Source organism: Melanaphis sacchari, unplaced genomic scaffold, assembly GCF_002803265.2.
Source record: "Melanaphis sacchari strain LSU unplaced genomic scaffold, SCAv2.0 Contig0_pilon_pilon, whole genome shotgun sequence".
Classification (NCBI taxonomy): domain Eukaryota; kingdom Metazoa; phylum Arthropoda; class Insecta; order Hemiptera; family Aphididae; genus Melanaphis; species Melanaphis sacchari.
The window spans coordinates 20453899-20469417 of NW_020270366.1; the positions used below are offsets into that span (position 1 = coordinate 20453899).

The window sequence follows — 15519 nt, forward strand, 5'->3', positions numbered from 1 at the left end:
AGAATTAATTATAAAAATATTGAAAAGAGATATTTAAAAATTTGTATTTGAATTGTATCATTATTATATTTTTGATCGTTAGGACACTTAAAAATTATCAATTAAAATGATATAATGAAAAATTTACAAAAATGAATGACGTCGATAACTAAAACGTTACTATCATCTAATCGATCACATCATCAACATGGACATTTTTCAAAAAAACAAATATTAAAAAACAAATGTACATTTTTCATTAGATTAGACCTACTTTCATGTTTATTGTAATTATACATTATGTGTATGTTAGTATAATATTTTAACATTAGATTATTTATTGAAGTTTATTTGTTTTCTACTTTTTGTGTACTATTATGGCATTCATACCTAAAAGTTATATTGACAAAGCAGAAGATATTTCAGAACTGGTAATTAATTACAACAAATACAATATAATATATTATATAATTAAATACTAAAATTGAAAAATTGCTCATTATTTATATTTTACTCATTGTTTTTGTAGGTTGTTAAAAATTGTAATGCATACTTGCCGACAGCTTCTCGGTTATGTTTGATATCAACATTTATAGAAGATGGTCTGCGAATGTATTTTCAGTGGTCAGAACAAAGCAGATACATGGATATGTCTTGGAATTGTGGAATGTTTTTGGCTACTGTTTTTGTTTTAATTAATTTAGTTGGACAGTTGGGTGGATGTATACTTATTTTACTACAAAAAAATGTTCGAATAGCTTGTGGAATATTATTTTTTATAGTTGTATTACAAGTAAGCCAAAATTGTTTAAAATTTACTCATTTGTTATATTTATTTTGACTTAAATATAAATTATGATTATCTTACTTTTTTATCTTTAACTAATAATGATTATACTTTACATACAAATAAAATGTACTTGCATTTTATGTTTAGACAGTAGCCTACAGCATTTTATGGGATTTCCATTTTTTACTGAGAAATTTTGCATTAATTGGAGCATTATTATTGGTTCTTGCTGATAGTGAAGTAGAGTCAAAATCTCTGCTTGCTGGTATTCCATCATTGGGTAAGTTGCAATATTATTAAAATATAAAATTAAAAACTAATATTTTTATTGTTTTTAAGGAGAAAACAAACAAAAAAATTATATGCAACTGACAGGAAGATGTTTGATTGCATTTATGTTCATTACACTATTAAAATTTGAAGTATCATTTTTCCAGGTTTATATTTTAAAATACTATATTATTTAAATACGGGTATAATTGACGCTGTAATTGTCTTTGTAGTTACTTCAAGACTTTTTAGGAACTATTATGATGGTATTAGTTTTTATTGGTTACAAAACTAAACTTAGTGCTTTGGTGCTTGTTTTGTTTTTAACCAGTTTAAATTTCTATTACAATGCTTGGTGGACAATACCTGAAACCAAACCTCTTCGTGATTTTCTTAAATATGACTTCTTCCAAGTAATGATATTAATATATTAAATATTTATGATTATTTAATTGTGCTTTACTAATTTGTTTTTATATTTAGACACTTTCAGTAATTGGAGGCTTATTAATGATAGTACTCAGAGGACCTGGTGGAGTGTCAATGGATGAACATAAAAAAAATTGGTAATCTCTATTCTAAAATATATTTAATATAATGATGTTATTTTTCAAAAACAAATATATAATTTGATAATTTAATTCGTTTAACAGATGTTTACTTAAATTAATGGTCACTTCATATCATATAACATTAATTTATTTTAGTAGATCACCATTAGTGATAAAACTTAATGCATATAATATAATCCTGGGATCGCCAAATGGTATACCATGGATATATGTTTTACAAACCTTAATGGTTGTGTAATTATAAAATATATAATATAGTTTTACATTTTTATAAATAAAATGTGTATTGGTTATTCATTATTCAAGTATGAATTAAAGCGAATAAAAGTGTTTTGGACTGCAGGTAGTTTGATAAGTTTTAAAACAAACACCTCCATAGAAATTATTTCGTGACCTCTTGTATGACCCATCAAGTTGATCATGGAATTTGACAACCATTAAGGTTAGGTTTAAATCATTAGTTTTAGATTCATTCTTTTTTCAAATTTTAATTGTACCCAAATGCTAAAATTGGGCAAGTTGTACAATCAATTAAATATCCATTTTCATTATGTAGCTTAAATATATATTAAAATGAATTTACTGAATAATTGATCTATCAAAAGATATGTGGATTGGTAAAGTGTATACATTTTTAAACTTTTTAAGTATACACTTTAAGTGTTTTAAAGGAGGTCTTACTTGTATGTATGGTTTTTAAAAGTGTTTTTATTTTAATTTTAATATATTAGTAATGAAATTAGTTATAAATGTGTAAAACATTACAATTAAATAATGCTCATTATGTTTCAAAATTAAAATATTGAAAAATATTTCTAACAATTCATAGAAAATTTAATAATTTATTCAATTTTCTTTTATATTAAAACTAATGAAGCTTAATAAAAATGTCTATTCTCTAACTTTCAAGAGAAGTTAACCATGTCGAACAAAATGTGTCTAAGTTTTTGCGTCTCTCACCAATTTGTCATACTAACAATATTGGCATTGGTCGACATCGCCAGTCTACATGGATGAAGTGGATTACTTCTCTTGTGGGTCAGAGTTTAAACATAAATTTTTTATTTAATGTACTTGTAGTTTTGAGGAGATAACCCTTATAGTTAAAATGTCCTTTTAATAGCCTCAAAAGAATATTCAAGCATTAAATTATTTACTTTTATTCATAGGTAATATACTAATACTCAAAAAGCTTATTTTTATTTTTATCAACATTAAATACAGTATATAATTATAATTTATCAGTTAACTTTTAAAGTTTAATGTTATTAGCCTATTTGTATTGATTTGTAATATTTTTAAAGTGCAATAATTACAAAAAGATATACACAAACAACTGGCATAATATATTTTATACGCTTTGAACTCTAGTAATTATTAACTATTATTTAATTGATGATAATATTAATTATATTTTATGTAAATATATAATGTGTTTATTTCTTTAGTATTTATTTTTATTTGTTATTTAATTATTTGTAACAGCTTACTAAAATAACAAAAATTTATTCAAATCAGACATAGTTTGGAAATTTATAAATTATTAATATTTATAATGTATAATGTGTTAGATTTTATATCAGTACAATAGTATTCTCACTTTTTTGTTGAATTATATAAACCAAATCCACTAACCAGAGAATTATACAATATCGGTGCCATTGTTGCTGGTACCATTCCCATTATTTTAAATTTTTTACCCATTTCCATTAATTTATTATAACCAAATTTAAGTGATGTTGCTTCTTTTTCATTTTTTGTCAAGGTCATCAAATTCTTTAAACATACAATAAATTAATTTCATTACAATAAATATGATTATATTGTATCTTAAATTACTTGGTATCTCAAATTAATCATCATATTCTCTAAAAATATATTTTGGGCAATTGGTCCAAAAGCCAAAACATCAATTCCAGCAACATTTTTTAGTCTACAAAAATCAACATCTGCTGTCAAGTCTACTGTTCCAGGATTATGTAATGGATTAACTTGTTGGTGTCCACTAAAAGCCTGTATATAAACATTTGTTATTGTAATATTTTGAAAAACAGTATTTAAAAGCTTACCCTAAAGGTATCAGTTATAGGCTTATCTTGTCCATAATCAATACATAGAAATATTCCACCATCTATTATTATTCTTTCACTAAGCTTTTCCATGATGATAGCGGCGTCCAGCCCAACTTCAATTTCAGTTTCATTTCTGAGATTTGAACATTTATAATACTCTATCTATTAATAATATCAATTAATAAGTATTAAAACAATATACACATATTTATCTTTATATAGTTAAATAACATACTGTAGATATTAAATTTGATGTAGGTGTAGACGCCTTACTTAAGACATAACAAAATGTTCCTTTTAAATAGTTTTCAATATCTATTAGTATTTCATGCCATTTCTCATTAATTTTCTAAATAACAAAGTAATTAAATAATAATAGCTATGGACTTCAATATTCAAAAATTTATACTTGCCCTAAATTTATGTACAGGTAAAGCGTCAAAAAATTCTTGGGCAACTATTAAACTAAATGTATTTCTAGGGATATCATCTATGGATTCATACCAAAATATCTCTTTTGTGCCATATTTTTCACATGTTATACCACGTTGATAATAACATTTGTTTGACTCAATCCATAAATCTGAATTGCATAGTTTATTGGCTTGTTCTAGACTACATTTTTTACTTGTTTCTACCATATGTATGCTAAGGTCAAGTGAGCTATATTGAGTTTGTTTTAATAACTGTAAAAAAAAATATTATAAAGAATGACTGATAGGTACCTACTAAATGGATAATTTACAACCAGTTGTATGTCACTACTTTTAATGTAATGGAGTACAGACATATAAAAATAAATTTACGACAATCATTGTTACTTTCACATTCAAATAAACATTCATTTTTAGTTAAAAAATTAACAACAATAAGCATGGTAGTACTATTGATTATCTAATTTATCTATGCTAAATGTTATAGCAGATTTTGTAGTTGAGAAGCCCACTATGGGATACTGAGACTTGACAGTGAATCTTAAAACTTAAAGATAAATAAATATGATACACAAATGATTAATAACAAATTATTATAATATAGCCTCAGCAGTTATGATTAACTGAAACTTAAGGATCATGTCGAGTCCCTAGATATACTATGTCAGTGATGACCCAAGTGTGGCCTGAAATCATTTATTAACTGGCCCACCATAGTAATTTATAACAATCAATATATAATAAATCATTAAATACATCAGTAAATCTATATTAAGTTGAACCTAAAATAAAATATAACATTCAAAAAAAAAGTTTAAATTCTTGGCCTGTCAAGAATTTTTATTTTTTTTATATCTCAGTAAAAAAATAAAGGTTGGTTGCTATATATTTTAATAAATAATATATTATTTAATATTTTTATCTTACTCTTAACATATCTGTCATCATTACTCCTGTGCCTGGTCCAAGTTCTATTAAATTCACAGGAGATGGACGCCCTGCTTTTTCCCACATGCTTAACAACCATAGCATAACCATCTATAAATATTGTTTAAATCAAATACATGCATTTAAAAAGTTAAACTGAAACACAAAATAATTTAACTTTATTACTTAATGGCAAACGATAAAACTAATTTTAATTTTCAATTATATAATTCTTTACTTACTTCTCCATAAAGTTGACTTATTTCAGGAGATGTTATAAAATCTCCATCAGACCCAAAGACATTTCCACTATTATAATATGTTTTTAATGATTCTCGCATGAATTCAGCTAATGTAATCGGACCATTTATATGTATTTTATCTTGAAAATATTTCGTTAAATTTTGTTGAACTGATACATTATTTTGGTAAGTTGCGATTGTTCGAATGACAAATCTTGGTTTCAATTTTAATAACTTCAACATATTTTTTTTACGTTTTTCAACTGCCTATTAATATTTGTGTTAATATATTATTTTAATTTTTTTCATTTCTATTTATATGATTAAGTTGTAAAGAATATAATACAGGAGGTACACATTGTTTGTAACTAGTAAAATAACTAATTTTTTCTGCAACATCAAATATTCGGATAAATACTTGTTATTTAGGCACAGTAACCTCAAACCTGTATGAAGGCTATAACTATTATATATTAATAAATATCAATTATAAATTGTATCTAGATATTAAAAGAAAATTAAGTTCATAAAATATAATTATCAACTATTAGACTAAAATCTTAAATTAATAATTGTAATAAATATTATCTGTTATCTAATTATCTTTAATCAAGATTTTGATAACAGTTAATAACATCGAACTTCATTAAAATAAAATAAAACCATGCTATCGTAGAATAAAGTTCAAACAAACTCAAGTTACCCAGGGTTTATAAATTATTATATCCACTATAAAGCTTGATGCAAACCTATAAAATTTAGACAAAATGCCGATTTCCCCGTTGTTCTCAAGCAAACTAATCAAAAGAAACCGTTTCATTCTAAGGTGACAAGCAAGGTGGAAACCATAAATCTTAAACTTTAGACCATAGGTCTATGGAATAAACCTTTCCATTGTGATAACAATGAAAAATATGGTACTTTGATATGGACCACAGTGGCACAGTATAAAAATGATTTATTAGAAGGTACCTGTCATGTCAACGAAGATAATATTTTATTTTACAGACTGAGCAAGCGATGAAACAAGACTACCTACTTCGGCAGTCGATATGCAAGTGTGTAGTAAACTGAAAGATTTTATCATTATAATCTTATTGTAAATTTTGTTAAGTTATCAAAATGCAGCTATACCTATAATTGAGGCACTTCGTGATAATACAAAATGAATGTAAGATACTAAGATGACAAACATGCCTAGCCGTTTTGGATATATTATATACATTAGAGCTGAGATAGTACATATTTTTAAGGATACCTTACATATGTTTATTGATTTAGCTATATCTATTAGTAATTTATTAGTAATACGGTAGATCGAGTTAATTTTCATCAATAAAATACCATGTTATGTTATATAACTAGCTAAATTACCCGGGGCTGCTAGGTTTAAGCATAAAAATGTATGTAATCTGGCAAGATTAAATATTCTTTATTCTGTTTAAATAAAATTGAATTAAGATTATTGAAATAATATTTTATACATATTAATTAGTAATTAAGACAATTTTATTATTATCATAACCTATTCTATTAGTTATAGACTTATATAGGTTTTGGCCGCGTAGCTTTGTTTGTGATGAGTTTTAGTAGTAAAGGTTTAAAGTAAATATTTTACTAATAGTTATTCAAATTATTATCTACTTACAGTTGCGTAGCTAGAATTTTTAAATATGGGGGGGTGGGGTTAAGGTGGTTTAGGTATAAACCAAAGATAGATAAATTAAAATAATAACCTAAAAAAAAGATCATTCAAAATATGTACCTATTTTAAATAATTAAATAAAAATCAATTGGGGGTTACAATACCCAATCCCCCCTGGCTACGCCATTGGACAGGAACCTCTGTTTCATAAATTATCGAATATTTAAGATAATTTTAATATAAATCTATATTATGTGATGCAAATGTCCATACGAAAATATAGAAGTTCAATAATAGTTGTTCTTCGCGAAGTAAAGAATTAAACTAATTCAAAATTTGTGACTGAACATACAAGTAAACATTCAACTTTCAAGCGAATATATCTAAGACAACTAACAAAGTTTATTATAACATTATTCAAAATATGGTCAGTTTATTTTCAAAGATATTAAACTTATATTTCAAATTATGAATTAAGAATCTCACACCTTTTTACACTGGTTAAAATTAATTCGTACTACTGTAGTTATTTATGGTGAGTTATTTTATTTTTATTTTTTAGCTGTTATAATATTTTATTAAAAACAATAGAAAAAGTTATTTTGATATAAAAACTGTGTTTAATCGTTGAATCATTAATATGCTAGCCCACATTGGCGTAGTCAGAATTTTTCATAGTGAAGGGGGGAGGGAGTTAAGTGAAAATTAAACTTAGTTTTTTGCTGTTTTTGTTATGTTTGTTGCCCAATTGAACTATTCAAGAACAAATTTTAATTGTAAATTTGTGAATATATAACATTATAATAATATATTATAAACACCACCTCAATATGAAAATAGAATTAATGAAAAATACAATAATATAAATAATACATTTATTAGATGTACATATAGAAAGACAGTGGTGAGTTAAACACCCTCTTCCACTGTCTACGCCACTGCTATCCCATAATTAATATTATATCAATGGCATAATTTTTATTTGTTATTTTGGTGAGTGGGAGGCAAAATATAATACATTTTTTCATCTATTTTAAAATATCATTGTATGTTTTTTAATCATCAAAATTCTATTTTTATTACTGCATCTTGACAAGTTACGAAATTATTAATTCTTGTTGACAGTGATTATCATAATTATTAATATCCAATGCCGGCTCGAGATAGGTTAGGTAGATGAATATATTATTATTACGCGCTGTTAGTAATTTAGTTCATTCTTTCAGTGCGTCTATTATTTGTGAGATTTTATATAATATTCAACATTTTTTAAGATATACCAACGACTCACAGTTGCAGAGAACAACACGTATATTCGTTGAATCGTTCCAAAGAAGTTTTTTGACTCAATAGAGCAAGAAACACTTTCTCCAACTACTAAATTCAATAAATGACAACCACATGGCATAAAAACAGCTCGAAAATTGGCTGATAATATTCTTGCTTGCACGCCTTTATTTTTACCATTCATATTCGTCCCGTTGTTGTATCCCTGCCATTTACTGTTACTTAATTCTAGTTAATAATTATACATTATTATAAAGTATCAAAAACTCCTTCACTAGACGAGTCATTTATTGGTTCAAACATTAAAAATTTTCTTTAATGCACATTTCTTGTCTATATTTAAAATAATTTAATAGTCAAAGAAAGTTGTTTAGCGTGATTAATGTCCCGATAATGCAATCCAACTTAATATTATATTTAGCTTTTTGAATTCAATCTAGTATAATGTTTCAGTAAGTTTCCAATTATACAAATAATTTCATTTTGAATAGTTTTTTCGTTATAATGAAAATGCATTTCATGATATATTGGTCAACTTGTATAATATATATATATACTTACAACTTATTATTATAGATATGGATATTATGCTATATTATGCTAATATATAATTTTTTTTAGGATTTATGTTTGGAATCGTCATATTATTATCTCTTATAAAATATTAAGTAGGTAGGTACTAGGTAGTACCATATAGTAGGTAATAATACCGATAAACAATATAATTAAACTATTAAAATAATAAGTGGATATGCATTATAGGTTAATATATATCGTGAATGATAATGGACGATAGTCATTAATAAGCTGAATTTGTATAAATATAACATACATATTGATAAACCTATCTACAACCTATTAATATTTATAATATATATTTGGTATAAAGTCTACAATGATTATACTATTATATAGGCAAATATATAATTTTAATTTTTTTTAAAATATCTTTGGAATTGTCATATTATTACTTTTAATAAAACATATTTGGGTAAAATAGGTAAGGTAACTGTTATTACAGTATTAAACCAGTGCATTTAAAGTTTAAAGGTAAGATATTGATTTATGTCAACGCTGTAAGACATTGTGTATATTTAATTAAGTATAAAAAAGTGCAAGTTGCATTTATAAAGTACTTATTCCTACAACGTATTAATGTTTAAAATTATACATTACTAGTTGAATTACCCGCGGGCTTCGCCTTTGTGTAGTTAGTGATTTCTCAAAATTTTACTTAGTTTTATCAAGGTGCTAAATAGTAGTAATAGCTGAATTATAAATAAAACAAAAATTTAATGATCACTGTACAACTCAGTGAAAAAAAATTGGAAAAATGTTTAATAGTGTCGTCACAAAATGGGAACATAAAATTGGACTGTTCTTTTATATTTATAAAGATTACTATATACATTATATGACCTATAATAATTATCTTATTATAGTTAAATATATAGTTTGGATTCCTTAAACAATAATATTCTTTGAATATTGTCATATTAACATATTATTACGTCCAATAAAAAATTAAAGTTGGTAGCTGCTATTCTAATATTAAACCAATGTATAATAAATTTAAAAAAAAAACATTTTGTGCATAATTCCCTAACCATGATAATAATAAGTTAATACCTACACATAATAAAATATGGAAAATATATTAAAAATATAAGTAAAATATGTTGTCAATGTTAATGGTTATCACGTCGCCACCTAAGCTGAAGTTAAACCACGTCATTCGTTTGAGTCGTAAATACAACAATATCATAAAAACATTCATTCGAAATGATGCAGAGTAGTGATTATCTATCGTTTGCATACAATGTTCTCCGGTGGATCGGTGTGTTTCAATCAAATGACTCAACGAAATGGACGCGCTGGGCTTTTACATTTTACAGATCGATCATTTTTATCATTCTGACTTTGTTAACGATTCTGATGATGGTCCAGATGTTTATTACTACCGACCTTACTATGTTGGCAAGGACCATAGATATTTGGACCATGTTTTTCTCGGGCTTGTATAAATGGCTTTACATGACGGCGTTCAACTGGGAATTTGCCCATCTTAAATTCGCACTGGCGCAATTACAAACTCAAGGATCGGCGGCGTACGGACGTTCGGCTGATGTGTTTACTGCCGACTATTTAAAACAAATGAAAAAGATCAGTTACTGGTATTTATTTAGTGGTTTTGTTGCGACTTGTTTTATAGTCGTCAGTCCTCTGTTGACCTATTCAAAGGGGTAAATTAAATTTTCTTTATTATTTTTTAAAATGTTATTATTTATTTTTAATTTAATTAATTTTAGTAATTCTTAATTTCCTCAATAATAATACAAATTGTAAAAGATAAGATTCTTGCCGGAACGATTCGGTAGTTACATCCAAAAACTGCACATTTTCGATTTCGGCTTTAAAAAGGTCGATAGAAAAATTTTAAATATATTATTATTTTACTGTATGTTAACGAATTACGCACTCTTTTTAAACTTTTTAATTTATGACAAACCAAATGCTTTATAAATGATAAAACTTTCACAATGCTTTATAAAAAAGTTTGGAAATACCTATCCAAAGAATTCAATTTCTGTGCCTAAAGTTTCAGTTTATAATTCAGGGAAAGTCTGATTGATTCCTGATACTATAATCTACATTTAGTAAAAAATCCAGTACTATGTATTTTACAACGAGAGAAACCACTAGTTTGTGTTGTTTGGGTTATATTATACTTAAGTAATCGGTGAAATTTTTTTATGCAATTATTCTAATAACTAACTACTGTATGTATTATAGTGATCGGTACGATATTCAATACTACAATGATCCAAAAAGCTACCCTTTAAGCTGTTGGATACCATTCACGATAAACGAAAATTGGATGTTTTTAGCAGTTTTTGTCTGTCATTCTATTGCGTTGTTGTTAATCGTGATTATATATTTAGGTATTGATACATATTTTTTTGGGGCAATTTATGCTGTTGGCGGTCAAATCGAATTACTAAACACATCTCTAAATAATAACGAAAACACTTTAGCACAATGTAAGTAATAAATTATTATATTAAATTACTATAAACTATCTGATATTTTTGAAATTGTTGCAATTTTGCTAGTACTACTTATAGAGGGTTTTTGCTTAAATTTTTAAGATTTTTTTATTTAAAAACAAATGTTATATCAACACAAACGGAATTAAATTATAAAAATTTCAAATTTCAAATCTTAAATCCTAATCCTAAATAATTATCAAAATACAGACATTTTTTTTTTTAAGTGTCTAAAAATTATAATTATAATTTATAAATATATAGTTAAAGTTACATATACTAAATTCGTTTTTAAAAATAGATAAAACAAACATAACCGATTTTATTAAAAATTTTTTAATTTATTATATAATTTTTCAAAATTATATAATACATACATAGAAAAAAACTTTTATTTATTATAATTTATAAGTAACAGTAACACGTAACCACATGTTAAAATATATTTAACTCTAACTATTAAAAATTCTTTATTAAATTTTCATGTTTGATCTAAAAGATGTAGATTTATAAGTTAAATTTCATGATTTATTTGAGATACAATTTTCAGTAAAAATTTTTTATTCTATACAAATCACCGTCATCTCATCTTTTCTACATCGCTTGTTTTATTTGCCTTTTTAATATTGTTTTCATCAAACTTAGCTATTCAAACACATTTACACCTGAGCGATTAGTGACTGAAAATTCATAAATAGTTTCATCGTCTTGAAAATATAAAAAAATATTAACTTTTTGATAAGTATTTGAATCATTGTTAAACAGTTTTATTTGGTGTTCCTACTATACAAATTCTGGTAAAGAATTTAAGAATGTAAAAACCTTTATTCGATTTTCAATTCGTTACTATCAATTATCATAGTATTATGTAAAATCTTTCAGATAAATATCAAATTGTTTAGCTTTAAAATATATTAAATAGCTTAAATTTCACAAATGCCACTTAATGTTTTCTTGCAAAAGTAATTTTTAATTATTTTAAATTATTATGACATTTAGCTAGGTATTTTCTTATTTCGTTACAACTCCCAATATAAATAATTACGAAAAAAACTGAACTCTATCAAATGGACAAAATTATTTCTTATTAAAATAAATAGTCATTTATAGACATAACATTATTTGGATTAGTCCTTATATATAAATATTTTCCTTTTAAAGAATGTTGATGTAATAATTAATAAAGTGATAAATAATGTAAATCGAATTTAGGACAAGTGTCTATACAATGAAGCCTCTATTAATGGACACTTATCAATAGTGGACACTTTTAAATTCCCCGAAAAAAAAAATATGCACATAATAAGAGTTAAAACGTCTTAAAAGTGGACATGGACACTAAAAATATGGATACAAATGATACAATACATGTACATATCGAAAATGCTTAAGTAATAAAAATACTATATTTATCTTTTATACATTTTGTTCGTATTTTATCTCATCTTAAGGTTTTCCTATTAAAAAATTGACAAATAATTCGGTTACCTATGTGTTCAATAATCAGTTATGTTTCAAATTTCAAATTAATTTCATGTGTATACAATTAAATACAAATATGAAATATTAGGCAATACTTTTTCATTAAATTCGTTAAAATTTCAAGGAGGGTTTAAACACCCAAATCCTTCTAAGCACACCCCTAAACATATTGTAATACCATGAAATTTTTTTCTAATTTATTCTATTTAGCATCCCGCATAATACTCGTACATAGTTTTATGATTGAGAAATCATAAAACTTCGAGAACGTCTTAACGAAGTTTTACTGTAGTACGAATCATTATTAGTTTTAAATATAGTTATAGATTTGACAAACCCGTGGTGGTGTACTGCCCCAAATGTGCCCTAAATGTCTAACATTAATTGTAACACAAGCTTTTTACAGTTGAAAATTGTTCGTGTTCTAACCAGACTTCATTTTATACTGAGAAACAACAAATACGATGCTACTCAACACTCCGAGAATGTGTAAAACACCACATCCTAATACTTGAGTATGTATTAAATTTAAGTATGTAGCCATGTAGATACCACCTATTCTATATTTTATACTTGTCTTGATTTATTAGTATTAACCTACAATTTATCTAATTGTATGATTATATTATATCTATTGTTTGTTTGTTTTTTAGTTATATAAAAAGAATAGGTAAACTATTTAGCACACTTATACTTATGGATTATTTACATGGAATAACATCGGTGACATTTGCATTGTTTCAGTTAACGGTATGTTAACTTTGTTTATTGTAAATTGTTAAGCAGATAGTTATAATTTTTAAATCATTATAAACCCTAATCCATAGGCTTGGAAGGTTTAGCCTCCCCAGTTCCAAAAATAGCCCCCCCCCCCCAAAAAAAAAAAAAAAAAATTGACTACTCTATGCCTATGCCCTAATCCGTCAATCATATATTATCATGATTCATGAACCTATATATTATCCTTGGTACACAAAGTTAAATAAAATAATTCAAAATGATTTGTTCAAATTTTGAATTTGATCAAAAATGTCAATAAATTCATGATTAATAATTTATAGGAAAAAGAGTATTTATTATTATTTAAATATTAAAAGTTAGCAACATCACAGAGAATTGAAAATTTGATCCTTAGTTATACTTGAAAAATTCCAAAAATCAAGATTCAAAGAAATCAATTTTTAGGATTATAGGATTACAATAAATGAGAATAATCACATGCTTATTGCTTAGTGAATTATCTTGTACGTAATATAATAATTTCGCACATCAACATTTTTTTTATACTTACCTACCAAAAATAAAAATAAATTATATCTTAATCATGGTATAATTGGTATAAATGAAAAAATAAATAAATATAATAATAAATGAAATAAATATTTTAATGATAAAATAAAATGAATAGCTGTATTAATAGCTAGATAATATCGAAATTATATGTTATTTATACCTTAAACCAGTACCTAATCAGTTGTCAGTTTTAAAAAATAAACCTGTTATGAAAACATAATTTATTGCAAATTGCATTTCAGTCATAAAGATGACATATTGTTTTATAATTATAATAGAGGCTTAATTATACATATAATTTATGTTTAATTATCTTGAAATAACTATATTAAACTTATATTTAAAGTTATTTTCATTTTACCCAATTATTTTCTTTTTTCTACATTTTACTAAAAGTTTTTTTTTAAACCTTACTAAAAAACTTAATTTATGTAAAAACCACTCTATTTAAATTATTATTTAGGTTGTACAATTAAAATTATTTAGTATTATTATGTATTTTATATTCAGATTAGTGCCAGCATAATCGAAACAATCAGTGTGATAAGTTTCATTTGTTTGAGTGTTTGGCATCAATATCTCAATAATTTTTTTGGTGAATTTATAATACAAAAAGTACGGATAAAATTATAGACTATAAACCTAGGTACCTAAATAATATAATTATACCGTTATTTATGTCTATATGCAGCAATTAAGTGTTTGTACGGCATTGCATAACGTTCCGTGGTGGCAATGTGATAAAAAAGTACGACAATTAGTGACGTTAATGATTTTGAGATCTATAAAACCAATTTTAATCACAGGATATTACATGTACAAATTAAGTTACGAGTCGTTCATTTCGGTAAGATGATTTTTATTTTATATACATTTTTTTTACATTTTTTTAATCCATTAGTACATACTACATATATTAATACATTACAAAAGTATCAATTAAATATACCATATATAACACAGTATACTAACTATACTACTGAGTTTTCACTTACTGGTTATAACTATTAATCTGATATAAATGATATAATACTGTAATTATTTTCAGTTTGTTAAAGCACTATACACTTACTATATGGTACTAAGGCGAGTCAATATCAAAGACATAAATACATGAGATCGGATTCTAATCAAAAAACTTATAGTTGTTAAACTAAATACGATATATTTGAACAAGTACTTCATAATTTATAATAATAACATATTATATTATTAGTTAATTAATTTACTCAAATTAATATTAAAAAATTTAAGTCAAAACTATGCAAAAAAATATAAGACATTTGGAAAAACTAATATTGTAAATTCTTAAAATTATAATAAATATATACATGAAATTTGATGAGTAGTATAATCAATAACGTGGTATGGATAGTCGTAAGTGTTGTAAACAATCACTAAAAATTATACTTAACTATTTCATATAAAGCATGCATCTATGTGCAGAAACTAGTTGAATAAAATTGTTCTTCCTTTGTT

At 25.1% G+C, this 15519-nt stretch overlaps 3 protein-coding genes across 4 annotated transcripts; 2 read left to right on the forward strand and 1 right to left on the reverse strand.

Moving 5' to 3' along the window:
- The first annotated feature begins 263 nt into the window (after positions 1-263).
- On the forward strand, positions 264-1664 carry LOC112592224 (surfeit locus protein 4 homolog). Its single transcript, XM_025336240.1, has 6 exons — positions 264-410; positions 509-772; positions 917-1049; positions 1109-1206; positions 1273-1452; positions 1523-1664. The coding sequence occupies exons 1-6, from the start codon at positions 357-359 to the stop codon at positions 1607-1609; spliced, it is 816 nt and encodes a 271-aa protein (XP_025192025.1). The 5' UTR covers positions 264-356; the 3' UTR covers positions 1610-1664.
- Positions 1665-3102: 1438 nt separating this feature from the next.
- On the reverse strand, positions 3103-6393 carry LOC112592234 (protein arginine methyltransferase NDUFAF7, mitochondrial). Of its 2 annotated transcripts, none has more exons than XM_025336248.1 (8): positions 5990-6393; positions 5287-5553; positions 5045-5155; positions 4097-4369; positions 3919-4032; positions 3681-3845; positions 3451-3624; positions 3103-3387 (listed from the first exon to the last, which is right to left on the reverse strand). In XM_025336248.1, exons 1-8 carry the CDS (start codon positions 6104-6106, stop codon positions 3208-3210), a joined length of 1401 nt encoding a protein of 466 aa, XP_025192033.1. In that variant the 5' UTR covers positions 6107-6393; the 3' UTR covers positions 3103-3207. The 2 variants fall into 2 exon arrangements, with proteins under 2 accessions (XP_025192033.1, XP_025192041.1); XM_025336256.1 differs by having other exon boundaries at positions 6259-6389.
- A 3558-nt stretch (positions 6394-9951) lies between these two features.
- On the forward strand, positions 9952-15212 carry LOC112598326 (odorant receptor 10a-like). Its single transcript, XM_025344739.1, has 7 exons — positions 9952-10461; positions 11012-11259; positions 13154-13262; positions 13401-13497; positions 14551-14655; positions 14732-14887; positions 15089-15212. The coding sequence occupies exons 1-7, from the start codon at positions 10001-10003 to the stop codon at positions 15155-15157; spliced, it is 1245 nt and encodes a 414-aa protein (XP_025200524.1). The 5' UTR covers positions 9952-10000; the 3' UTR covers positions 15158-15212.
- Positions 15213-15519: the final 307 nt, after the last annotated feature.